This window comes from Ursus maritimus, unplaced genomic scaffold, assembly GCF_017311325.1.
Source record: "Ursus maritimus isolate PB19 unplaced genomic scaffold, ASM1731132v1 scaffold_31, whole genome shotgun sequence".
NCBI lineage: Eukaryota > Metazoa > Chordata > Mammalia > Carnivora > Ursidae > Ursus > Ursus maritimus.
The window spans coordinates 29,963,386-29,990,965 of NW_024425675.1; the positions used below are offsets into that span (position 1 = coordinate 29,963,386).

The 27,580-nt window shown below is 55.0% G+C and overlaps 1 protein-coding gene across 1 annotated transcript in view; it reads right to left on the reverse strand.

Moving 5' to 3' along the window:
• LOC103673987 (phosphofructokinase, platelet) overlaps positions 1 to 27,580 on the reverse strand; it is a 54,324-nt gene that overhangs the window by 26,368 nt on the left and 376 nt on the right. Inside the window, exons 2-5 of the mRNA XM_040645468.1 lie at positions 15,151 to 15,224; positions 4,602 to 4,679; positions 1,958 to 2,147; positions 905 to 1,070 (exon numbers count right to left, since the gene is read on the reverse strand). Coding sequence (XP_040501402.1) covers positions 905 to 1,070; positions 1,958 to 2,147; positions 4,602 to 4,679; positions 15,151 to 15,224 — 508 coding nt within the window. The remainder of the gene's footprint in view (positions 1 to 904; positions 1,071 to 1,957; positions 2,148 to 4,601; positions 4,680 to 15,150; positions 15,225 to 27,580) is intronic.

A 27,580-nucleotide genomic window follows, 5' to 3' on the forward strand; every position in this document is an offset into this window, starting at 1 on the left:
CCCGTTTTTACAAAAGTCTATGCCACTGCACTAGCATTTCGAGCTCTTACGAGCAAAGGGGCTTTGTTTGGGGTTACGCACTTTACAGCACGTGTTTGCTCGCCTACACACACTCCCACTCCCAGGACACCTCTGCGCTCCTGTCGAGGAGCAGGACGGGCTGCATCGCTCAGCACACATGGGACAGGGAGCCGGCCCGGGCTATGCCCTTCCAGGGAGCACGCCAGGTGCTAGGAACAACTGCTGGGCTCGTCCAAAGCCCACGGGGTCCTCGAGCACCAACTGAGCCAGAGGACAAGGGGCCACATCCAGTCCACTGTTCCTGCAGGACACCTTGCACAGGACCTCCCCTTATGATTATTTTGTCCCCTCCAGGAAACACTTTTTTCTTCTAAAATCAGGGGTAAGAGTAAACAATGGGAAGTAGTTTTCTTGCTCTGGTTTCTAACATTCAGTAACAAGACTGTATCAAAACACGGGTCTCGGGGGGCGCCTGGGTGGCACAGCAATTGAGCATCTGCCTTCGGCTCAGGGCGTGATCCCAGCGTTCTGGGTTCGAGCCCCACATCAGGCTCCTCTGCTATGAGCCTGCTTCTTCCTCTCCCACTTCCCCTGCTTGTGTTCCCTCTCTCGCTGGCTGTCTCTATCTCTGTTAAATAAATAAATAAATCTTTAAAAAAAAAACAACAAACAAACACGGGTCTCGGGAACCCTCTGGGGCCAGCACAGACGTCTATATGGCAACACAGAACACCCCTTTGAAGGAAATACCCAGAGCCGGCACTGAGGTCTACACCACAGCACAGAACACCCATCTGGGGAGCCTTCCGGGGCCGACACAGACGTCTACACCGCAGCACATCTACCCCAACGGCCCCTCCCCGGGCTCCCGTGCACCTGTTACCTCTGGGCAGTGGTCATGATGGCGTCAACGACCTCGATTATCCTGTGCAAGGCGGAGTCGGTGCCGATGGTCATGTCGGTCCCGCAGAAGTCGTTGTCGATGGAGCCCACCATGCCCACGACGTTGAGGTGCGCGTGCTGCTCCACCTGCTCCTCGTTGAGCTCGCCTGCGTGGGGAGCAAGCACGGCCGTGACCGGGAGCCGCGCCGACGCCACGGGCGCCGGGCTGCTGAGAAACAGGGCGCCCCGGGGTTCCAGACCGGCTTCCTGCATTGGTTTTGGTTTTTGAACCATGGACAGATGGAGGAGGGGGGCGAGGGGCCAGATGGGCGCATGGGGGCCTGACACTAACAGAAAGGGAAGGGTCTGGACCCGGCGGCCGGCGGGTCGCACCCGACCTCTCTTCGGCCATGGCCTCGGGCACGTGTGCCTCTGAGTGAGGCGTGGCCGCATCACAGATCGGTACTTAGGGACACTGGTTTCTCCATGCGTGGGGCTGGTTGTTGGCAGGGACCTCAGCAAACACTGCCACGGCTGGCAGATGTGCTAAATGGAATGAGGACAGGCAGGGACCCAGAACACAGGGTTCCCGAGAATCCTATCCACGGCCGGAGAAGTGGCACGGGAAGATCTGCCAAGAGCATTTGCTCCATGTGAACTCAAGTCTTGCAACAAGTGGACATTCAGGAGCCGCGGCTGGAGCAGGAGGAACAGAGTGGTGGGTAAAGGGCAGCCCAGTGCACTCCTCGCCCCCAGTTCTCTTCTGCAAGGTGGGGACACACAGGAAACCTAGCTCATATGGCCTTCATGAGCACTGCGCAAACTGTGCCGTGGGTGGGCAGTTCCTGGCACGAGCAGGACCAGGAACAGAGCTCATTGCTCTCAGAGGCACAGGGTCAAGTCCGCAGGTGGCGGACCCGAAGGATTGCGCCATCACCACCTAATGCCTCTCTACAGTCAGATGGGTGAAGGTCAAAGCTCTCTGCAGGGAACAGAAGTGCAACGGAGGGAACAGAAAACCCACTAGAGCAACACGCAGAGGGCAGGGGTATACCATTTTGGGCCAGCTCTTCCAGCAGCCCGCTCCACTCTTTCCTGAAGATATTGGCCCCTGTGAGACTTCCGTCCCCGCCGATCACACACAGGTTGGTGATGCCCCGCTGAACCAAGTTATGAGCAGCTTTCAGGCGACCTTCCCGAGTGCGGAAGGCTTTGCAACGAGCACTGCCAATAATGGTCCCTCCCTGGAAAACACATAAAATCACGTGTATTCATCTTCCTCCTGCAGGAGAGGAAGCAGCAGAGCTCAGCACGTGTGAATACCACTGTATACACACACGACTTGCAAAATCTAGGTTGCCCTCATGCAATCTTTTAAGTTGGTCAAGCGTGGGTACAATGGAGAAAGGCACCGGCGTCACGCCCAGGGGATGCCAGGGAGGGTCTGGAGACAAGGACCGCCGTCAGGTAAACATGCAGATGACCCAGCCATCCAGGGGGCCTGTGGTGGAGCAGTACAGTGTGGGGTGGCCGGACCCCACGCCCACCCAGCCTCAGATGGACCCAGCGCCGGCCAGCAGCTGCGGCCAGAGAAGCGGCGTGTCCAGCAGCCCCCGGAACGAGGCCCCTGTTCCATCAGAGCTCACTGTATGTGCAGGCAAGACAGAAACCTGTGAGCCGAAGGGGTTTATTTTTGCCCATCTGCCCGCCCCACCCTTTTGAAAGGGTGAATCTTCAGAGAACTCAAGTTGGATCATCAAACTCCGGAGAGCGAGAAGTCGTGATTTTTCACATTTGGTTTTTCCAAAAGGAAAGATTCCTAGTTGTACTTGGGAAAAAAAGCAGGGTTGCTCTGCACACACCACCAACGCGCTTATAAAACCCCCGTTTGTGCGTCTCCTTCCAGTGCAGGCTCCTGTCCTGAGCCAGGCGCCCCCCCGCAGTGTGGTGACGCGAGCGTGGTGAGATGGCGTCAGGGCACAGCGCGGGGCAGCCGGGCGAAGGCTCGGCCACACAGCAAAGATAAGCTGGTTGCCTGGACTTTGATTCGATCAAGAGCCACGGGAGGCTCATGTGACCTCTACAGTCGGAAGCTGAATCAGTGGCCCCTGCAAGGGGAGGGGTCACAGGCCGGGGCCTGGGGCGAAGCTGCAAGTGCGGAATGCAAAGAGGGCGCCCCTCCCTGCCCCCACCCTCGGGGCACCGGCCCTCCTGTCTCCCTGGGCAATCACAGGTGCACGCCGCTCACGTCCCCAGTCCCCACCGGGGTGACGGAGATGTAACAGCCTCGCACATCGTGGCATGGATGTGAGTGGATGTGATGGTCGCACACACTGTGACGTGATTGCCGCAATCAGGCTCGTGGTGATCAGTTCACGTCGTCAGGGTTTTGGGTCGTGAGCACTTTCAAGAGCGACTTTGAATATTATCATCACTGTACGGCACTGTGAACAGTTTTACTGGCATGAAACACGGTGATTTACGTGATCGCCATACTCCTGTCCGTGTGTGTGTGTGTGTGTGTGTGTGTGTAGAACGGAGGCTTACTCTCCCAGCGGCCTTCAGGGGTACAACACGGTGCTATTAACCACAGTCGCCGTGCTGTGGGTTCCATCCAGAACTCCCTGTCGTCAGCCTGGAAGCTGGTGCCTGTGACGGGCACATCCCCGTGTCCCCTCCCCCAGCCCCCGGCAGCCACTGCTCGGCTGTTTCTGGGAGTCAGCTTTTTCAGATCCCACACGTAAGTGAGATCGTAAGGTACATGTCTCTGACTTATTTCACTCAACACAACGCCCTGGAGTCCCACACATGCGCCCCGGCCGGCAGATTTCCTTCTTTCCTATGGCTGCATAGACCCCGGTTATATCTGCACGCCACGTCTATTTGATCCATTCTTCTGTGGCGCCAGCACCGTCAGCGGGGCGGTACCAAGCTGGTTTCTATTTAAAAAGTACTCAGCATGAGTTACAGTTAATACCCGCGTTTCAACAGGTCACGAGTGAAGGGCTTTCCATCACGTCCTTCTTTCCGCGTAATCTGCCTCTGCAGGGATCTGGAGGCTTCCCTTAGCGCCCCTGTTTGGGGAATTTATAGGCAGGAAACACCCAGGCAGGTTTCTTTTAAATTCAAAGTAAGCAATTGTTTTGCCTAAAACGGTACTTGTCTCATTGCTGCGTGCACCGGAGCAAGTCACCCCCGACTGGTTCAGGCCAGAACCCGGAGGCTGCGGTCCCACTGAATCCCCCCCCACCCCCCGCCCCGCCCCGCCCAGGGAGGAGCCGTTCCCAGGCTTTGTTACAGGGACACCAAGTGGCTCTCAAAATCCAGCAGGTGGGGGGTAGTGGCCGTGAACTCAGCACCACAAACCAAAGCCACCTCACTATTAATCTGGTCTTAAAAAAACAAAAACAAACCCGAAATCCACTATAAGGACCACAGGGAACACTAGTGATCACATGTAGCTTTTTACTGCAAGAACAATCCTCTGTTTGCACGAGGTAAGGCTTTTTAAAAATTTTAATTAAATGACAAAGGCTGGTTTTTTTGTTTGTTTGTATTTTTACCGTGTACATAGGTGAGAATCATGCCAGCCAGCCCATTAATCCCTGTTAAGCATTACTGGAGCCTACGGGGAAAAGGTTTCCAACTCAAAGAGGGACTTACTTTAGAGAAACAGAGTATTGGAAGTCAGCACATACCACTTGCAGAATGCTGGAGACGCTCTCCCAATTGGCTTCGACAATGTTTTTGCCGCCATCGACCATGCCTTGGTAACCCTGGGGGAAGAGAACAGAGATCCCTGTAAAATGGGGCTAAACTCTCGTGGGACATTAGATGGATCTGTGAATTCTGCAAAATGCAAAGGATGAGGACCCCGAGCCCCGAAGAGCCCAGTGGTTAGGAGCAGTGCCAGACGAGCGCTGGTTCCAAGCCTTCGATGCGCAGAAAAGCCTCCCGACGGAATCTCTGATGAATGGGAACTTCTTGCCAGACTGGGCTGGACTACGACGGGGAGTAAGAGAGTTTATCACCTAACAGGGCCTGAGAGCCTGAACGGGCAGAAACTTACCCCAAAACTGTTTGTAATTTAACAAACTCACACGCAAACAGTGGTGTCAATCACATCGCATCCAGGAGAGCATTCCTGTTGGGGCCTCGGCTGGCCCACACAATCCACACTGCTCTAGACAGACAGACACACCGTCTTTCTGAAAAGCACCGCAGACGCCCGTCGGCCCGGCCCTACTTTCCAGGCAGCCGCTGACTACCCCCAGGGGCGCGGAGCACGGATGTGAGCGCTCACTCTCGCCGGGAAGCCCAAAGACCGTGACCTTCTGACTCCCAAAGACCAGGACCTTCCGACTCCAAGTGCATGTCGCTTCCCCCCTCTCCCCAGGCTGCACAAGATCGAGGAATCTGGAAACACCCATGTGCGTCTTTACCTGTGTGACTCTCTCCCCAGGACATTTAACCTTACAAAGGAACGGGAACCAACCGTTTAGAAAGTTTATCGTAACAGATTGTTACGGGGGATTCAGATCTCCTAACCTAGTGAAGGTCAAGAGGAAGGAAAAACAAGGATTAATCAAAATGAAATGGCCCACGGCGTAGACAACCACGTGTGGAAGTTAAGAGCACGGGTGCCTTTACGGGCCACCAATGCACACACCGGTGCTTACAAGTGTCCACTTCCCGCCAAAAGTGCGTTACCATATCATGTAATACCCTGGGTCAACACGTTGTACTTATTACTATGTACCACCTATCAACGTACTGTGTACAGTACATACAATGCATCGATATATTATCTTTATGTCATGAAACACAGTACTGATGAGGTTGGGGACTGTCGGTGAGGTTCCGTGGGGTGGAGTCCGGAGCCGACGACCAAGAAAGAATTCTCGAGGCGTCTTTGGTGCAAAATGGTGGTTTCTTAAAGCACGGGGACAGGACCCGTGGGCAGAAAGAGCTGCTGCCCCGGGTTGTGAGGAATGGCCTATTTTATACCCTCAAGTGGGGAGGGGGCTAGGGATGGCGTAAGTCTCTAAGGAATTTTAGAAGCAAGGTTTCCAGGACCTTGAGGGGGCTAGCTGTTGTTGGGAAAAGGTCATTTATCACTGTCTAATAAAACCTGAGTCATGAGACCCTTCAGATGTGTATCGGTGGGCCGTATGCTTGGGGGACGATTGCCAATATGTATCTTGGTGGCTTAGAGATAAAGAAGTTTCCAAAGGAATTTTTATACGTTAAAGCAGACTTACAGGATCTTGGTGGAGGGGAGGGGGTCAGGCCAGGACTGCCTTTTGCCCTTAGCAAAGTATTAACATGGAGGCAGCTGAGTTCCTAGAGGAATGTCACCGTGCCTGTTTCAAGGACTTGTCAATGGGCTGCAGGTAGTAAGGACTGTTTCTTCGTCCTTTAGGGCAGCAGGAGTGCCTGAGGAATGTCACATACATCCCGGGGCGGGGGGGGGGTTGCAGGGTGTCAGCTTCTGCTTTGTCCTCAGCTTGCCTTCCGTTCCCTCGTCAGTACCACAGAGTTATTTCTATATTATAGAGAGAATACATTTATGTATACTTGATAAATTATACAGAATGAACCTGCTTTCAACTTCTCTTTGTTCTCTTTCATTCCACGCCACCCTCCTCTCCTATCTGTCACACACAGAACACTAGGCTACCAACACACACCTGTGCCTGTGTTATATAACATATGTTTAATGTTATATATACATTGTATACATCATGTAATAAGTTATACATGATATATAATTACATGTTTATATATTTCTAATACACTGATATAATTACAATTACAAATGTAACACATATTTGATATATTACACAGAGTATACATTGTATATAACACACATTATAGTCACGTAACATTTTATACTACGCAGTGTATGTACACAGCAATACCCATAAACCTGCGCACGTCACCGTCACATAGGTGTTACGTGCGACAAACAGCAAAGGAACAGGTGGCCTGGAACGAAGCAGAGAAGGCGAGAGCAGGTGCACGTCGGAGCTGGCAGGCCTCCGTGTGCCCCCCGAATGCAGGACAGGAGAACAGGCCCAGCGTCTTCACGGGGCAGCGACGCACACCTTCTAAACGCACTTCCGCAAACCATACAGGGCGGGCGTCGTGCATTCTTAGCCCGCTCCATATAAAGTACCGAGCCGTTGTGCTGTCACTGTGGAGGGTGACGGTGATGGGATGCAGGCCCGGCCTCTGGAAAGGGAGCTCTTAAGAGAGGCACTATCTACACGGGCCCCCGGTGTGAGCTCCCTCCCCAAGCAGAGAGGCTGCAAAGCAAGGCCTCCCTGTTCTAAGTGAGTCCCAGGGATCTTCTGCAGAATATTAAAAACAGGTAGGGAGCCAGAGGATAGCTAGATGGCACACAGACAGACAGAGGACACACAGGAGGAGGAGCGAGCCTCGGGAATGCCTTTCGCCGAGTTCTGCAAACTCCCAGCTCCCAGAAAGAACGGCCCCGTCACTGCACACACGCCACGGCACTGCATGCTTCAGACACGGGCCCAGCACCCATCAGTCTGCGCGGTGCAGACTCCCAGCTCACTCCTAGGACGCGGGGTTGGCGGGGCACCACAGGGGAGTGGGCCAAGTCCAGAGCCTTGGCCACTGTGCAGACACGGACGTGGCCCCTACGCAGAGGCCTGAGGTCTTACCACCCAAGCCCGCGCACGCGGGGTTGAAGACGAGAGAAACCATTACTCGTGAGACCAGAAGGGCACGAGTACACCGGGCTGTCCCGGGCAGGGCGCTACCCACAGGCTTTGGCAAAAATGGGACATGAACACCCTCGACGCCCACAGCCACAGGAGTCATTTCTGCACACTCCACCGCGAGGTCAACAAAGCGACAAGGGGAAGGGGGCGCCCCAGACCCCACAGCGCTGACGAGGACACGGAGGCTGGGGGGGCCGTCCCCAGCTTGTCGGGGGTTCTCTCCACTGCGAGTGGCTGTCAGCACCGGCCCGTGGATGATTCCAGCAGCTCGTGCTCCCCGGACAAGCACCGTGTCCAGCTTCTGCCCCACAAGTGCCGCGCTGGGAGCACAAAAATCCCCTCTGCCTTTAGGATTCTTGCTCGGCATTTAACAGTGACTTAATAAAAGCATTGATAAATCCCTTTGCTGCTGGGGCAGGAACGTGGAAAATTGTTCTGTAAATCGTGACACGTTATTTTGAAACGCAGAGCGTTCTCCGAAGATACTTCATGCCGTGTGGCATAGAGACCCACGGGAAAGCGAGCAATCAAGGGATTTTTTGTGATCCGTGCGTCCCCAGGACGCTCCGACCGCACGCCTGGGCAGGGCAGGAAGTGACTCATTCTCCCTTGCACACTCACGGCTCAGGCAACCCTTCAAAGTATCTCCCAACTGCAATTTTAAGCGGTCTTTCACTTACGAGGAAGTGGTTACTAAATTAAGACGACTGATTTTACACAAATGCACTGTAATTTGTAAATTCGGATGCGCTGTTGTCTGTGGAAGTCTCTTTGGAGGCTTGAGTGCTTTAATCCCAGCACAGCCAGAGCCCAAACTGTTTTCTAAAATTCTCCTCGGATTTTGCCTTCAGAGCCAGCTGGATGACTCACATAGGAGTAAAACCACAGAAAACCCTTCAAAGCCCCACTTAGTGTTCAACCTCGACTCACACTGCCTGCCTCGTTGATCCCCCTTCACAGGGTGAGCCCAGGAGGCCATCACACACGCCGTCCCTTTGGTGACATCTGAAAACGTGCCACAGACTCTGAAATCGGTTTGACTTCTTGTCCGAAGCGGTTCTGAGCGATGGCAAAGTCAGCGTGGTCCCCCCAGTTTGTTCCTCTGGGGACAGTGCTGCATCCAGAGGTCATCGTGACCTGTATTTTTGGGCACCTGTTAAATCCCTTCTGAGGAGAGTCAGAGCTAGTCCCCCACGGGTGGCTTTCTCTTGTAAGAGACCTCATACTATGAATGGTTTCTGAATGAAAGGCCCAGAAGGAAATCACAGTCCTGAGCTATACGGCCAAGTGGGCTTTTACCCTTGAACACTTAAGTCTGATGAGTGCACCTGTCTTCTCAACTTGACAGTGGTTTTTCCGCCTCTGATTTCCTGGATTACTGGGTCAACAACTCACTGTTTGAGCAGCTAACACTCCAACTACCAGCGGAAACAATCTACCGAGGATCGCGTCCTTCAGAAGTATTTTCTAGAAATCACGGCGACCGACACCAGAGACTTCTCCCCGGGCTTTGCTGCGTTGAGTAAATACTTGAGTAAATATTTTTGTTTTCCTGGCTTATTCCTTAATAAATTAAAGCATTCCACTTACAGAACTCGAGAGCCAGCACGTAGAGAGGTCAGCTCTGAACGGCTCACACGTGTTAGAGCTGGTAAATGCCATCGTGCAAGACTAGGGGGCGTGGAGGAAGCAGGCACGGGTCCTCTGGGTGGGCAGCAGTTGTCAAAGTTCAGGAATCATGACTCTGTTCTGCTACAGCGAGTTCACTGCAGAGCCCGAGATCACACAGTCCTTCCCGCGCCCACATCCAGCCCCCGCTCGGCCCCCACCAGGACTCTTTGGGGCGCGGATGCTCTGGCTTCAAGAGCCTGACAGCCACCCCTGCTCAAGGACCCCATGACTTCAGGGACAATGCCTGCAGAGTCACCTCTGCACACGTCCCCGGTGAGAGGTGGTCAAACTCTGACGTTCCACAGTAGGTCAGAACATGTAAGGTCATGCACTTTGTGCTTGTGGAAACCTGACAACAGAGACCAGTGGGATCGGTGGACCCGCCCGGCTTTATCAGATTTCTGGACGCCAAAGCTGCTAATATGATAAAACCCAAAGCCGCAGAGGGACACAGCAGGTGCGTACCCTGCAGGTCAGAGAGCCTGCTCGCTCGTAGAGCCACACACCAGCCGCGCGGTGATCACTTACGGGCACAGGCGGGGAAGGAGGCCATCCTTTGGTGATTAAAGCACCGCAACAGTAACCAGCACGAGCCTGTGAAAGGCCCAGGGCACCATGCGGACTGTAGGAGGACCTGTCACAGAGCAGGCGCTCAGTCAGGGCTGATGCGGAGGGCGACCTCGGCTGGGTCCACTACCCAGCTGTGCACCAGCCACGGGCCCTGTGGGAATCAGCCCCAAAGGGCCAGGCCTGCTCCAGCTTGGCGGTCTACACCTCCCGGTCACCTGCAGACTGGTAACACTCCGCTGCACGTTCGGGCATCCTGTTCCTATTTTCAGACAGACGTTTTGTGGTTAAGCAGCTCTGACTTTAAGGAAGCGAAGATGCAGAAACTGTGATGTGTAAAGCCTCCAGCAGGTGGGACAGCATGCTTCCAGTCACCGTGCCCGGCCTTCCCGGAACTTGGGGGAGGGGGGAGGCAGAGGCGGGACAGGTCAGAGCAGGGATCATAAACCAGTCATGCCCCCCAAAGGTCACCCTGGCAGCCAGGTCTGCTCTCCTCCCGTCAGGCGGTGTCGCCACCCAGCACGGCCCACACTGCCCAGCCAGCGGCCACCTCACACGACACACGGGGAAGCCCAGAGCCCAACCGCAACGGGAGGTCAGGCCAGGAGGGGAACCACCGCGTCTGCGAAAAGACCTGCCCAGCCTTCCTCTGTTGGAAAAGACGGGGTTTGGGTTTCTTTGTGTTTCTGCCACAAGCATGCCATTTCTGACTCTCAAAATTGTGAAAGTCAGCTCATCAGATCCGAGAAGTCACGTGCCCTGCGGCAGAGGGCTTCTGCTCGGAAGGAGAAAACGGTATTCATCTATTAGCGGACACATTAAAGCGTGTTTATCCGAGTATAAGTCAGCCCTGATGCCCAGGGCCAGCCCGCTGAGCTCGGTGGGAGGCTGGGGTCCAGACAGAAAGCCCGTCGGGGCCTCCGGGGCAAGGTCCGACCCTTCACCCGCGGCAGGACGCTGGCGAGGCCACATAGCACTCTGACCCGCTCTGAGGCGCCCTCCGTAGAAAATTCTGACCAGCACACGCAGAGAGACTTGTTTTTAACACGACCGGCTGATGAACGTGAGGGGTACCACTCCAGCCTCCCTTCAAGGCTCCGAAGACGGGGCGATGGGCATGCCCAACGGGGAAGTGTTGTTTTAAAGAGGAAAGACTTTTCACGTTAGTCCTATTTAAAGAGCTGTAATTTTTTCCAACCTACAGAAAAACCTTCAGCTAGTAAGATTTTGAGCCCACAGATTGCATGAAATAGGACTGGCCTATCTCTGCCACCAAGATCACAGGAACAGAGAACTTAACAGATCTCCTCCCCCTGGTCCACCGAAAGCCAGGACGGTCTCCTGAGCACGCCCTTGTAACCATGTAGTGTCCTTGCCCTCACCGTCCCCAAGCAGCTAAAGATACTTGTCGGTCTCTAAGGAAAAACCCTAGTCTAAAAGGAGAAAGAAAGAAAAAAAAAAAGATCAACTGGCTCTGTCGGGGGAAAGAATGGGTTAATCCGCCACGTGTCCAGCCTCCCCAGACGGCGCCCTTGGGCTCGGCATGCACCACACGTAGCCCTGCCCCAGATTTACGGCCTCTCCAGCTGCAGCCAGACGGCAGAAAGCCGGTGCCAGGCCCTCAGCAGAAATGCCAGTGTTCTCCCATCAGTACGCTTCCCACAAACTTTCTGCTGAGGAAAAAACCCTCAAATCCTTTGTTTACATAACACTAACGTGTTTAACTGTTTAGGTGGGCCTAGGCAAGCTTAGAAATTAGACCGCCAATGAACACACGTGTGGGACAGATGGCTGAACGAGGTTTTAAAAAATAAAACCAAACATCTTCTCAATTCGAGCCCAAATAGGTCTCGGACGGCCGTGCCCGACAGGGGTGAGTTTGCCCCCGCAGAGGACAAGTGCCAACGTCTGGAGACATTTCCGTCACGACTGTGAGGTAGGGGGTGGTCCTGGCCAGCACCCCCGGCCCCATCTTAGGGACAGTCACACGAGGAGGTACAGAGGAGTTAGGAAAAACTGGCAGGTCTCAGGTTTGGATTTCAGAGACAGGGTCGTCGACATCCCTCACGAAGAGCAGAGGGTACTGCAAACTGTCTCCCAGGGCAAAGCCCGAGGGTCTGAGGCAGGCCGAGGACCACCCCCATGCAGCCGTGAAGAACAGGCCTGGTTCCCTACAGTTTCTCCTTCCCAGGGGAGGGGGAGGGGTGTCGCGAGAAGCATGGCACGCTCTCCAGACCAGTGACTTCAGTTCAAACGAGTCCAGCTCCAGGCCACTCCTGTTTGCTCCCCGTCTCTTCCTGGGGCCGAGCCACAGACTGTCCCCTCCGCTCTTCTCCCCACGCACCCTCTATCCTCCATCCAAGGCCCCAATTACCAGTAAACCAGTTATTATGAAGATACAGTCGCCCTGACCCTCAGTACCCTACACCCACATTCTCTCTGGCGCTTCCTGACGGAGAAGCTGCACAGACCCCCTGCGTTTCCCTGAAAGAAACGGGATCTGGGGGCGCCTGGGTGGCTCAGAAGTTAGGCGTCTGCCTTCGGCTGAGGCCATGGTCTCAGGGTCCTGGGATCGAGCCCCGCGTCCCCCTCCCTGCTGAGCGGGGAGTCTGCTTCTCCCTCTCCCTCTGCTGCTCTCCCTGCTTGTGCTCGCTCTCTCTCTCTGTCAAATAAATAAATAAAATCTTAAAAAAAAAAAACAGTGGTCAGGATGAAAGCGGGCCTCGGAAGGCAGGCCACCTCTCCCAGCGGACAATGGGATGGGTGCATCTGGTTTCTAGGTCAAGACTCCTCCGAAGAAAATCCAAGACGCTCTTCTCCTGAGGAACCCCCAACGTTCCTACGTGTGGGCGTGGCTGCTGTGTTCCAGCTCCATTCCTCAGCTGGGAATGCGTGAAGTCTGGTAACGGAAGTCCCACTAAATAGCCTATCTAAAAACCCCCAGAATACAGACCCAATAAAACCAACAGAAACACGTCTCAAGTCTGAAGGATTAACATCCACGTCCCTATGTCAGCTTCCACACCCAAAGATTGTGCACGCGCACAGGCCCACCCCCGGGCCCCCACGACACTCACACCAAGGACACGCCCGGCCCTCGGTTCAACGTGGGGCTTCCTGACCACGGCACTGCGAACACTGGGGCCAGAGCATGGATTCCTTGTCGTGGGAGCTGTTCCGGGCATGGCAGGACGCTGAGCCAAAAAACGTGTCCAGACATTCACGCCCCTGGGGGTAGATCCCACCCCGGTCAGAGGTTTGATGGGGCACGTGAGCTTTCTCCCCAGCCCCGCCGGTGACAGACAGACACAGACAAAGCAAACGGTCTTTTTCTAAAGAAACACGGGTCAGTTTCTTTCACTATGAAACACCGGATAGGACTTCCTTCCCTTCCCTCCCACACCCGCTGTCACCGCGAAGACCCAGCGGTGGCTGGTGACAGAGCGCAGCCCCGCGCACCACCACAGCGTCCCCAGCCAGGGTGACACGCACTGCGGGGCCCGCATGCTGTAAGCCGGGGGGGTCCAGGCGGATCCGTCTTCAGCGGATCTGAAAACACGCTGTTAATTACAACACAAGAACCCAAGCTGAGGCTGCCCCAACCCCCTAAAGGTTTTTAAAACCACGTTCACGTAGGAACTGTGGTCAGGCCAGGGGGTGGCGGTCTCTGTCAGCTCTCAGGCAGAGGGCAACCCCTCCCGAAAATGGTAAAAAATAAGATAAAAAGGCAGAGCGGTCTGTGTGCATGCAGTCTGCGGCAGTAGCAGGAACGCACACACGTGTGGACACCTGTCTGACGGTAACCACCGGCGGAGGGGATGGGGGAGCCGGGGGAGCCTGGGGAGCCTGGGGAGCCTGACGCTCCGTCCACACCGGTGAGCGGGCAGCTGGCGGCCAGCAGCCCAGGGCGGATGCCCACAGGCGCCACGTGACCCCAGAGAGAGCCACACAGAACAGGAGCAGACAACAGTCTGGAAATGCTTTGACTGGGCCCATCGTGTTAACATCGCCCAAAGCAGGCAAACACAACCCCCAAACTCACAGAACCACAGCTCAGAACAGCACACCAGAGCCCGGGGCAAAAAAAAACCCTCTTTCCAGCGAACGATACACAAACCATTACGTGGCCCACTAAGCACAGCCCTGTGAACAGCCACTGCCCAGAAGGAGTAAAGGACGGGGCAGCCAGCACCGGAACCCGCGCCAGCTCCCGGAAGGGGGGGTTAGGCCGGCGCCCCGCACACGGGACAGGCGCCCGGCGCCACCGCTTCTGGACCGGCTGGGGCCTGCGGGGGCTGGACCTGGTGTCAGACCCCTCATGAGGGCCATTCCCGGGCACTTGTCTGTCTGGGGATCAGGGTAATCCCAGACACCCGCGTAGGTCTTCTGCGCTAGGACGGTTGGAAAGCGGGGCGTGACCTACATAGTTCAGCCGACTGGGAGTGGAACGTGCCCGCGATGGGGATACCGCGGACACCGACGGGGTCGCTGCAAAGCGTGCGGAAAATGGGCACAAAACACATACAAAAGACATATCTGCTGTGGTTTTAATAGTGTCCAGATTCCCTTCCAGACTTTCACACGCAATCCTGGGAAGATTCCGAATGCAAAATACGAACGGTGGCTTTGCAGGAATCAAGCCATTTAAAAAACATACGCGCTTCTTTCCGTGTTTTTGGCTTTATCAGATTTCATAAATTTAAAAAGTAAATAGAAACTATTTTTTCCTGGTAGTTTTTAAAATAACTAGCATGAGTCCAAACTGCACTGGCACCTTCCCTCCAAACCTGGCTTACTTCTCCGAGGTCAGGACCCCGGGAGACGTCTGGGGCCGCTGTCTTGTTTCAGGTGGTTGGTCTCGAAGTTAACACATAGAAGGTGGTTAGGGAGGTGGTCTGGGTCATGATGAAAAGCTCAAAATGGCCGCTTTACCTCAACGCTGATTCAAAGTCACCCCCGTATTAAATGAATATATCACTTCCATAGGGAAGGAGGACTACAAATAAATACACTAATCCCATGAGACCATTTTGTGCCCCGTGGGCTCTCCCCTCCCCCCACCCTCCCTGCCACAGAGCTCAGACCTGCACGTAGACCAGGGAGCGCCACCCCCTCCCCGCGCCCCTGCGGGACCCCCGGCCCCTGGGGCCCTGGCTTGGCCTGGCCTGAGCGTTCCCAACCGGGGCAGCAGCGCCCGGGCAGGCGCAAGGCACAGGTCCCCGAGTCAGAGAAAGCAGGCGGGAGACGCGACACTGACCTCATAGATAAAGTACACTTTGGCCCCCACGTAGATTCCCATGCGCACCACAGCTCGGACAGCGGCGTTCATACCTGCGGGAGGAACAGGGACAGCGGTCAGCGACCAGGCCGGGCAGTTCTGACGCTGCCACTGGACCCGCTGGGACAGCGGTGAACCACGTGCCCACCCAGAAGGCTCCTCGTGGGGACGACGGGCCTGGTGCATCCCTCTGGGGTCAATGTCACCTTAGAGTCGCGGCAGGCAGAGTGGGGCGCCAACTCGCGCGGGGGGGGGGGAGGCAACACCACCCGCTAGGCACCAGAGGGGACGGGTGTTCATGTGCCGTTAGGCCAACTCAAATTTATATGGAAAAGGGCAATTTCGGTGATTTGAGGAGAAGATGAAAGAAAAATACATAATTTCATTAGCTACCGAGGTAAAACCATTTTTTTAAAAGACTTTTTTATTTGTTTATTTGACAGAGAGAGACAGCCAGCGAGAGAGGGAACACAAGCAGCGGGAGTGGGAGAGGAAGAAACAGGCTCCTAGCAGAGAAGCCTGATGTGGGGCTTGATCCCAGAACACCGGGATCACGCCCTGAGCTGAAGGCAGATGCTTAACGACTGTGCCACCCAGGCACCCCATAAAACAATTTTTTCATCAATGGCCTTAAATTCAAAATAAGTCATGCTGTTTTATTAAAAGAAAAATTAAACCAATATACTATAAACAATACCTACTCGAGAGAAATCTAGGGCATTTTTCACACTTTCCCAGGGGCTGTTACTTATTAAAAGTGGCTTTTTTTTTTTAAGATTTATTTGAGAGAGAGAGTATGCAAGAGAGAGAGCATGAGCGGGGTGAAGGGCAGACGGAGAAGCAGACTCCCCACTAAGCAGGGAGCCTGACATGCAGCTCCATTCCATGACCCCGGGATCATGACCTGAACCAAAGACAGATGCTTAACTGACTGAGCCCCCCAGGCGTCCCGAAAAGCAGCTCTGTGCAACATGGTCTTGTGTGTCTGCTACACTCCATTCTCTCTCCCGAGGAGCCCCACTTTTGAACGGCCCATCTGGGCTATGCAACCAGTGTTGAGACCAGGTCTGGATTTCACCCCTGCAGAATCCTGTGTCATCACCGTGGCTAAAAGGCCGTTGAGGACACAGTCCCTACCCTCCAATGCACAGTGCCTGGGGTTCAGGCAAACTCCCAGCACACACCCACCCCACAGCTCCAGTCTGCCTTCTCCACGAATTTTTATTTCAGAAACCAACGTCAGGACTGAAGATGCTGGAGAACACGGGCCACGAAGTAAAGGCCACTCCTGCTAACGGCACACGGAAGGCGCCGTGGCTGCCAGGAGGGTAACAGACACAGAGCCTCCATTCGTGTGTACGGGAACGGTAAATCTGCTAAGATGGGCAGAAATGTTCACGTAGCATGGACGCTGGTCTGAGATACAAGAAAAGGCCGTCGGCTCTCGAAGGCGCGGAGTTTGAAAGGCTGCCGTAGGCCCATAGCTGGACAAGCCGCGGACCTTAGCAGTCAGTCCACGGTGCATGCACGGTGAAATCTACAAGGACGCGGACGTGTGTGTCCGAAGTCTCATTACTTATGTTCAAACCATGCTTAGGACACGGAGACTTTGAACGACCTACCGATTAACAGGTGTCCTCCCTCCAGACCCTCCAACTCTACAATCAGCTCCTGTGAGCCCTCACGCCCCTTTCCTCTGCATGTGTTCCCGCTCTCGCCAGAGGCACAGCTCTCGGGCTCACGCCCAGTACACACGCCCTCCACAGCCCCTGCCCGTAAAACTGACATTTCTCCTGACATTTGCCCGGAATCCTGCCATGTCCCTCTAACATTATCCACGCAGCGGCTGGAGTGACTTGAAACAGTTTTTTCTCTTTGGTTAGTTATTACATAATTTATAAATACATTCTTACTGCTAAAAAAAAAAACCAAACAGATTCTGTAACAGACAAAACTATGGAGACAGTAAAAAGATCAGGGTTGCCAGGGGCTGGGCGCAGGGGAGGTAGTGATGCTATTCTCCCTGGTGCTCATGGTGGATGTGAGTCATTCCACATCTGCAAACCACCAGCAGTGACTCTGGCGGAAACTATGGGCTTTGGCGGGGGAGGGGGGTCAGGGCAGGTTCACCGGTTGTAACACACGTGCAGCAAGGTGGGGATATGGACGGGGAGCTGTGCACCTGTGCGGCAGGGCTCCATGGGCACTCTTTGTACCTTCCACTCAATTTTGCTATGAAACAAAAACCGCTCCAAAAAAATAAAGTCTTTAAAAAAAAAATCGGGGTGCCTGTCTGACTCACCCAGAGGAGCCTGCAACTCGAGATCTCTGGGCTGTGAGTTCGAGCCCCACATGGAGTGTAGAGATTACTTAGAAATAAAATCTTTTTTTTTTTTAAGATTGTATGTATTTATTTTAGAGATAGAGAGTGGGGGCAGGGGCAGAGGGACAGAGAGAATCCCAAGTAGACTCCCTGCCCAGCGTGAAGCCCCACCCCAGGTAGATCTCAGGGTCCTGAGATAGTGACCTGAGCAGAATCCAAGAGTCAGACCTTTAACTGACTGAGCCACCCTGGCGCCCCAGAAATAAAATCTTAAAAATATATACACACAACATAAAAGCTGCCCCGCGTTCTTTCCCCTTGTCCACCCCCTGGAGCCAGCCACAGGAGCCCCGTAGAGACGCAGTACCATGCTGCTGCATTGTCCTGGCAGCAGCCGGAGTGGTTTGCCAGATCAGCCTCCAGGAGCACGAATACGCCCAGGTTCCCGCCCCGGATTCTATGGGGCCTGCACGCATCACCCCAATCTGCAGGGAGAGATCTTCCACCGGGGGACTCCTCCTACCTGTTCCCCCACCCCCACCCATGCTCATCCTTGAACCTCATGGCCGTCTACACAGCACACTCGTCTACACAGCACAACCCACAGCTCCCCCAGGACAGCAGCTACAGAGCTGGGGGATGCTGTCTCTTGACCTCGAGACGGGGCTCCTGACCTCCAGAAAGATCTCCCCCACCCACTCCTCTTTCCCCTGGGAGAGCTCCCCGCGCCTGTGTGTGCGCTGGGTGGGGGGCGGCCGCAGGTGTGCGGCGTTAGCGCATCTGCGGGCGGACATGCGTGTGTCTCCACGGCTGGTCCCCTCCACGGCCGGTGCCGTGCGCACGAAGCCTCGCCGCAGCCCTTAGCGGGATGGAGAGACACAGCTGCTCACGGTCCCTTCCGACAGACTCCAGGATCCTTGGACTCGCTCTGCGCCACTGACCCGGGGAAATTAACCCCAAATGCTCAACCACACCGACACGGTCACCAGGTGACAAACATGATTAATACCCGACCTCAGGCCTTGGCCCTCCCAAGCACCCCTTCTTTACAAGGACACAGCTCCAGAGGGTCGTGCCTAAAGGCACGATAAATGGGGGGAGGAAACTGTGACAAGGACACGTGACGCAGAGGGGACGCCCAGGAGACCCGTCCTGGAAGGTCCGCACACCCTCACACCAGCTCCGCGCCTGACTCCCACCCCAGCCTCTTGGGGTGACCCTGCGCTCACCTGGGAAGGGCCGGTCACCAGCAGCACTGGGTGTCCCATCAGCCCTGGCAGAGCCCCCAGAGGGCGGTGGGGCTCTTCCCAAGGACAGGGACAGAGGAGCCTGAGCTCAGCATCTTCTGCAAGTTCCCCGGGAGGGCGAGCTGCAGCAGGACATCCTACCAACTACCTCCAAGCCTCCCTCGGCTTTCATTTAAAGTGAGTGCAGAGTTAAACCAGCTGGCCCCTTTCCGCAGCTGGGGCCAGCCCTGGGAGTGGGGCCTGGGGAGATGTGCCTCCAGCTCTGGGGGGGATGGATGCTCAGGGGAAGCCTGTGGGGTCCGAATCCCCCAGGAGGGGTGAGGAAGTCAGGCTCGGAGCAGACAAAGGGATAGCAGGGGAACAGAATTAATAAAGGGCACAGCTGGAGCGTAGACCTTGGTCTCCGTTGTATTTTAACTTAAAAGACCAGCGAAATCCCTCTGGTACAATGGCTGCGCTTAGAATCTCCGAAGGGAGCCCTGAGCCTGCTGGGCCCCAATTCTGGGTTTCATTGTTTGGGGCAGGGTCTGCTGGGTTTGCCCGAGCTCCCTGCGAATGGGGTGTAGGGCTGGGCCCTGTGGGTGGACACCTTCCAAGGAGGGGACCCTGGAGGACAAAAACCAAGCACAACAGAGAACGCCCCATGCCCCCCCCAACTTCCGTCACACACAGTTTGGACAATGGGCTTCGTTCCTCGTGCTTTTGCTTCTGTTTTGGTAGCCAGATCTAGGAATTCAAACAACTCTCCTAATTATTACCAGGGGAAGATGTAATCCTGCTACCAAGTCCGAATCTTATTATTTGGAAAGTAACCTCATCGTCGTCACTGGCAAAAATTTAGACCCTGGCCTACAGGGAATGGAGAGGCTGGTTATGGGAACCAAAAATGAACGAACCTTGAAAAAATGAGGGAGCAGCTGAGTGGGAACTGTGTGATTGATCAGTACTTCAAATGCGACGGACAGAACAGGTCATTAAACCTTTGTCTTGATTTTACATATCTGCTGCTTCTTACTAAAATATCCTGCAGGGAAGAGCGGCCGTTAAGATCATTCCTTCCTGAATTAAAATACAAACTTACAATGAATCGTGGAACACTACATCAAAAACTAATGATGTACGGTATGGTGACTAACATAAAGAATGAAAATTTTTAAATAAATAAATAAATAAATAAATAAATAAAAATAAATGAACGAGTGAAAAAAAGGAATTGTTCAGTCAGTCACTATACTGTGTATCTGACACTAATAGGAAACTGCATGTTAACTATACCGGAATGGAAACAAAAACTTAAAACATAAAAAAAATTAATAATAATTTAAATTTTAAAAAAAAGATCATTCCTTCCCTGAGGTCACGGAGTGCAGTGGACCTGTTTCCAAATGCCTCCTGAGATCTGCTCTGATGACATTTAACCTTGGAGTAATCTGTAAGAAGCAAGGGATATGTTGATTCTAATAAAATAATGGGGGCTCGTTCTTGTTTCCTATGTAATCTGAAGAGTACAGTCTCCTTACTTAACCCTTTCGCCGTCTGGGGCTATTTACCCCTGCTTATCACCATTCCCTCGCTAATGTCCGTACTTCAATTTTTTTTGAAAAATAAAATCAGGTTGTTCGGTTGTCTTACTGGCTTCCCCCTGAAATTGTGTCGTTCTCGGTTTTGTACCAAAGCAAAGATGTCAGCATGTGTCACAGACACACGTATGGCTCCTAAAGTGCCCGGTAGCAGCTTCCCCATTCAGTAATGTAGGTCGGAGGGGAAGAGGGTCCCAAGGAGCTCTGTGTCCGGATGCCCGCTGCCCCGCAGATCAGAAACAAGCCAAGCGTCTCTGCATCTGTACCACCCAAGTCACTGAGCTCAGAAAAGTCAGAGGGAAGCTTGAGATGGGCCTGCGAGGGGAGTGGCACCCATCCGATGCACAGGGATGGGGCCCCTTCTCTCTGCCTCACTGACGGAACAGTCACCGATGAGCACACACGCCGCGCCCAGCGGAGGCAGGGGCTAAGAACACAAAGCAGAGCAGGGCTGGGGAACTGGGCGTGGGGTCCTGTGGGGTTCTGTGGGGCGCGGGGAGGGAGCTAGCCAGGCCTCCTCCAGAAGCCCTGATGACAGAGAATGGAAGAAGCCAGCCGAGGGGACATCTGGAAGAGAAGGCCCTGCACGGGCCACGTGGGAGTTCGCCGCCACACGCTGCATCCCAGCGTCCACTGCGTGGCATCCGAGCTTCAACACAAACACTGGGTAGGGACCCTGTGAATACCAGCTGCGATGGCCATCCCAGGTGCCGAACCCCACGGTGCCTGGGACGACCCTGGCCCCAGAGATGCGTGGTGTCAGAGTGAGGGCGGACTGCGGGGCTCAGCATGGAAAAAAAGAATGTGGGGTGTCTTACTGATGATCTTTACACCGATGAGGGATTGAATACTAGGTTGGATAAAATATACATTTACAATCAACTGTTTTCATGTGGTGACAGGATAAAGTTACACACGTAAGGGGCTTCGAACGCGAGCCTTGTTGTCCCGCACAGCGTGGGACCCCGTTTTGAATCTACTCTGTAGCAGGGCTGTATCTTGCCGCGGGAATCGCTGCAAAGCTCTTTGTAAAAGGGGATGACTGTTCCCTTCCAGGGACCTAACGTAGCCAAGTTCCTGCTGATGGGTTTTCGCTGGTCTTCCCACTGCTCACTAGTGTAAGCACTGCTGTGAAGAACATTCTCTCACCAGCCTACCTGCTTCCACCTCTGCTCCCGTTCCCCGCATTTCCTCCTGCTGTCCAGAGGAGCAAACCCACCCCACACCTCTGGACGTCACAGGGCACCCTGCCGCAGGGGCCCCAGCCTCACCCCTGCAGCCCTCCAGCTACCGCCCAATCCTGCTCCCCGTGAGACCCTAAATGTGGGCTTCCCACCCGACCCCTCCTGGCCACGCCACAAAACTACCCATATCAGAAGCAGCCAGTGCCTGCAGTGGCCTCCCTGCTCCCACCAGGTGAATCCAAAGTCCTCACTGCCTGCGCCTCCCCACAGCCTCACCCATCTGGCCTTGACCTCCTCCTCCCAGGCCCTGTACATATGTGGCGCCCGCCAGGCTGCTTTGCCCCAGCACACCCCTCAGCCCCCGGTGGGTTGTGGGTCGGGTGGAGGGTCCCTGACCACAGGTGCCAGGGCCTTCCAGAAACAGGGGCTCTTTCCCAGGTCTGGCTCGCTTCCAGCCCTCAGTGCCAGCTCCCTGAGAGATGTGGGTCCTCTGTCTGCCAGAGGCACGACTTCTCACCTCGGCGGTCACTGTTCCTTCATCGGTGGGAGGGTGACATGAAAAGGAGAGCCAAACCATAGGAATGTTAACCCAGAGCTGAATCAGTCACCCTACACCACTCTCCCGACCATTTTCTGGCCAAAAGAAACGTCCAGCCAGGTCACTCATTCACACCTTTTTATACAAGGGATCCTATGTTAATCAACCTTCCCAGTCAAGGTCAGTCCTTATCAAGGTCAAAAAGCCATGCTATGAAACGACCCCATGCACCCAGGACGCAAGCGTGGTGCTGGGCCGACCTGAGGGACCAGATGTGATTCTCAGGCCCCCACTAGACCCAGACCCACAGACTCAGAACGTGTAACTCAGGAAGACCCCTCGGCAGCGGCTACACAACCAGGAGGGAGGAAGCTCGTGAGCCCCCAGGGCAGCAGGGCTAACGGGGACCTGAGCCATGTGCTGCCCGTTCTCTTCTGCACCTCCTAGGGTCCTCCTCCTTCCACTGAAGACATGCACTGGAGAGAAGGGAAGAGGAAAGGGGAGGAAGGAGGGAGGAGGGGAGAGGACTGCGGTTCAGTGACTCTGTGTCCTTCATTTTGCAAATGAAGAATGGAGGCCCTGCCCACCGCCGGCAGAGAGAACCAGGAACCAGGACCTATTAATCAGTGTCTTGACTCTCGAGGCGCTTCTCTGCCCCACGCTTTGCTGCTTCTTGTCTTGACAAGCACAATTACTGTAATTCCCAGCATGCTAAGTATATGGTGGCGAAGATGCACGGGTTAAAGGGGCAGGGGGAGGGCACGGGGCTTCCTGGCAGGTGCACTGCGGCAAATAAGAATGGAGCACCGTGCCAGGCCCACTTTTTCTCAACAGAGACCACCTGTTCCTTACCCAAATACATCTTCCCGACCTAGTTACAACGGCACTCGGTGTACGGTTTGGTGTCCCAACGTTTGCCTTTACCACGTTGCTGGCCTCCAGGTCTCTAACGGTGATTGCTTCTGACGGCTCATCAGGTTGGTGCAGCGTGTCCCATGGGCCCCAACTCTCCCTGATGAAAGGTTTCAGTTCTGAACCGAAGCTGTTTGCTCCCCCCCAAGGCAGGATTGAGTTTTTCTGAAGATGACGAAGTGTCTAGCTTCTAAGAGGCGCCTAGCTGTGCCACGCAGAGTGTGTGCGTTACAGCAGAGGGCTTAGCGGCTGACTGCCCACGGCATTCACAGGGTGAGCGCTGAATTTCGAACACGTGGCCTCCTAAACGCAACCGTGCTTGCTGAATCAATTACTAAATTTTACATGGAAAAGAAGTCCCCTCACTATAGAATGTAGCTGTGCAGAGTTCCAGGACAGTAAGTCCCCCCCCCCCCCCGCCGTTTCCCTCTGCACTGAGCTGGGCTCTGCAGCCAACACAGCTCCAGGCGAGCACAGAAGGAACCCGCACAAGCGGGACCCCAGGGCCGTGTTCCAGCAATACGCGGTCAGTGGCGGAACCGCCCTGTGCCCGGGGTCCAGCCATTAGTGGCAGTAGAGCTCCAAGCTTTCAGGCATTAGCCTTTCCCAGATACTGCTCTGCAGATAAAAGAGTGCTTTTGATTAGTGAAGGTTCAAGTCCCTGAAATGACATAATGAGGAAAGGAAGGAGCCAGTACCGCAGTCACCTGGCATTTCATGAAAGCGAGATTCAGGGGAGCCTTCCAGCAAACCTCCGAGAGCCTGCCTCGCGCCACATACCAGGCCGGACTCGAGACACGCACGGAGGGACGCCCTCCCGCTGTCTGTCGTCTCTGCGGCCGCACGGCCCGGCCCCTCTACCGCTCAGAACGCGAAGAAACCAGTTCCCCGCCAAGCCCGCTTGCTCCCGCATGAACGGAGAACAAGTCAGCACGCACCTGCGTAGCGCCCGCCACCAGCGAACGTCAGTGCTTCTTGAGGCTCTTTCTTAAGACTGACAGAGACTCAGTTTATGTGAGCTCTGGATACTGTGTTCACGTTTGCTTTGCCTTAGGCCAAAGAGGACTTTATAGCCTCGCTGCCCGCAAGGGGCACTCAATTTCTCCACCTTCTCATCTGCACCGGGCTGATCCCACAGTCTGTGTCTACGCCCATGAATCATTTTTGGTGGATGACACAATCTTGCTGGAGGGTGGCTACTTAGTCATGGAAAGGCTGTCTGTCCAGCAAGGTGGAAAATCAGTTTAAACTTGCAGACATTCCTTGTGACAGCAGAAGAAACCCAAAGAAGGAGAAAAATAATTAGCCCTAGATTTAGTCTTCCTTAGTGGACAGGGCTGGGGCAAGAGGAATAGAGATGCAGGATTTTCTTCTTTTGTTTTTTAATAGGTACTGAATTTGACTGGAAAACTAAGGGCTTCATCACTCTGGTATCAAGTGTCGCATGGCTTCGGCTAACCTAGTGCTATCCCTGTAAAAAGATGTTTTCTGCTCCACTACCAAAGGTGTTGAAAAATCATCTGGGGGCACCTGAGCGGCTCAGTGAGCGAAGCATCCGACCCTTGATTTCTTTTTTTTTAATTTTTTTTTAAAGATTTTATTTATTTGACAGAGAGACAGCCAGCCAGCGAGAGAGGGAACATAAGCAGGGGGAGTGGGAGAGGAAGAAGCAGGCTCCCAGCGGAGGAGCCTGATGTGGGGCTCGATCCCAGAACGCCGGGATCACACCCTGAGCCAAAGGCAGACGCTGAACAACTGAGCCACCCAGGCGCCCCCCCCCCCACTCTTGATTTCAGCTCAGGTCATGATCTCAAGGTCTTCTAAGACCTGATCTAAGAGTCAGACTCTACGCTCAGCAGGAGTCTGCTTGGGATTCTCTCTCCCTCTCCCCCACTGCCCCTCCTACCCCCCCTCTGTAATAAGTACATACATACATAAATAAAATCTTTAAAACTTGGACTTTCACTTTACAAGGCCCCTGAAGAGCATGGCCTACTGGAAAGTCCTGGACTGACATCCGACAGAAGTTGGTTTAAATCCTGCCGACTGCCACACAGGAGCTGTGTAACCCAACCAAGTCACTTATGTCTTTGTGGGTCTTTCTCCCCACCTCCAGAACAAAGACATACATACCTGGGAGCAATGTGACCAGGCCTGTAAAGCTCCCGGGACACAAAACGTGCCCAATAAATTGTAGCTGTGCTCACCACCATCACCCCCGCCGGGGGAATTTGACCAAAATTTCACAACTGACATTAAGCCTTGCATATGCTCCCCTAGATCTTAGGTAGGAGCAAGACTGTCCCTATCGCAGGGAAAATCAAGTGCTGACAGAATTTGGAGTCAGGATACAAATGGCAAAAAAGCTGAGCATCTCAGACAATATCTCTGGGAATGACCTTGTCAAGGTGTTGCTGCTAAGACCAGCCCCTCTGAGCACGTGTCCAGACGAGCTTTCTCAGAAGGAAATGGGTCCAGATGCTCCATCAGGTCTAAGACAGGACAAAAAAGCAGGAGATCGTGCTTTGCATGAAGTCCAAGAAAAACCCCGAGTCAGAGGCCTCCCCTCCACCTGGGGTGAAATGCCCAGAGCACAGGGGCTCTCCCTGGGCCACCCCAGATGTGCCAGCTCAGATCATCAGGCCTCCCCCGCGGCCCTGACGCTAACAGAGCAGGCTTCTCATGTAATCTGGGTTCTCAGAGTAGCCTCTTCCACTGACCAGCAGACGTGGGCCTCGTGCCTCTATCAGAGCCACTCACAAGTGGCTGAGCCAGGCCAACTAACAGAAACGCTGATTCTGTGGGTTACACCATCATCTCCAGTGCAGCTCCTCATTCACCAGGTAGCCGAGCACACTCTTGGGCAGAGATTCCAAAGAGTGACCCATAAATATTTTTTTCAACAGACACAACACCTTAACTGTAAAATAACCTTGAAACTCTGGCCTTGAAGCCTGGTGGTTTTAGAGACTAGTTCCTCTTCCTGTGCCACCGTTGTTTACCCTTTCAGGGCAGATTAAGATTCACACAAGATGCTTCCTAATTTGTGCCAAGGCAGGTCTCCAAGACGCATGTGCTTTTCACGCCGTGTGACAGGAAAGCCTCTCTTAACCCCACCGCGACCCCACCAGGGCTCCACGTGGCACACCTTTAGGTGTTCACTGAAGTCACGTGGGCGATGTCCCCGGTTTCACTGTATTTCCCCAATCCGGGCCAATCCGGGCCTTGGCTCTATCACAACATTTTCCTTCTCCGGAATGTTTATACCGGGGCTCCCTTTACTAGAAACCAGATCAGACAGAACAGCCTGGCTTCCCTCGCAGACGCAAAGGGGGCCCGTGGAGTGGGGGCGGTGACTGGCGCCGCAGTCGCCGCCCCCAACAGGACGAGGCGGGTCTCGCCAGGGACTCACGCTCTGGGGACGCTCTGGGGACGCTGCAGGCGCTGGAATGCCTTCCCCTCACCTACTGCGCGCTTTGCGCGCCAGGTGCCTAGGAACAAGGGCACAGGGTGCGCGGGCGGCGACTGGCCGGGCATCACGTAGACGCGCGGCGGGCGGGGCTGCGGCCACAGCGCCCCAACCTGCCGCCCCCGCGCCAGCCCCGCCCGGCTCAAGGGCGAGGCAAGGTCACGCGCGCGGTGGGCGGTGGGCAGGAGGTGAGGGCGCCGGGCGCAGCACCTGCGCATCCCTCCACCTGGTGTGGCCTGGAAACCTGGAAAAACCAGGCACCGGGGGTAGGAGGAAGAGGAGGAAAGAAAAACCTAACCCAGCTCGGGGAGGCGTCTCCAGCCTGGGCGATCTTAGGCTCCAGGGACGCATCCGCCGGCAAAGCGGTGATCCACTTTCTAGCGGGCGGCCCGCCCCATCCAGGGATTTACCTGGATCAGGAAACCCCACCGCCTGGGATTCCCTGTGGCCCCACGTGCACCCAGCGCCAGGGGCCCAGGCGTGGCCATGTCACCCCCTCCTTTAAATTTCAGTACTCTCTTTGGATGTGCGCGGGCCCTGGGCTTGGGTCCCCTTCTCCCCCAAATCTGCCTCCACATGGTGGGGGGAGGTGGGCTGGAGTCCGCGCCCCGGGCGCTGGTGACGTTCCGGAGTCCCCGCTTCCTGGTCCTTCCCAGCCAGAGGAGGCTGGCGGGGCGGGCCTAGTGACCCACTTCAGTTTTCTGTTTTGTCAGGAAAGCGGCGGAAACCTTTTAAAAAGTCTCCAGCGGAAACCCGGCCGCTGGGCATCCCTGGCAGGGTCCCCTCGCGCCCCCCGCCGCACCACACCATGCAACAGCGGGGACCCCGCCCGCGCCGCGCGACGGACGCCGATCCGCAGGACGCGTGGCGGGGACCCAGCCGTTGTTTCCACCCGGTGGGGGGCGGGGTGCGGGCGATGTGGGGGCCGCGGCATCCAGGTGGCCGCGCGGCTCCTAAGCTTCCCAGGGGCGTCGGCCCCACCCTGCGACTCGGACGAGAAATGACCTCCGAGCGCCGTCCAGGAGACCCCACCGCCAGTCTCAATTTAAAAACTGAACGCGGAGGGGGAAAATTAATTGATCTTCCTGATAAAGGATCCTAAGGCCACATTCTTCCCTCCTCCTGCCCCCCACCCCCCGCAGCGACTCCTTCTGAG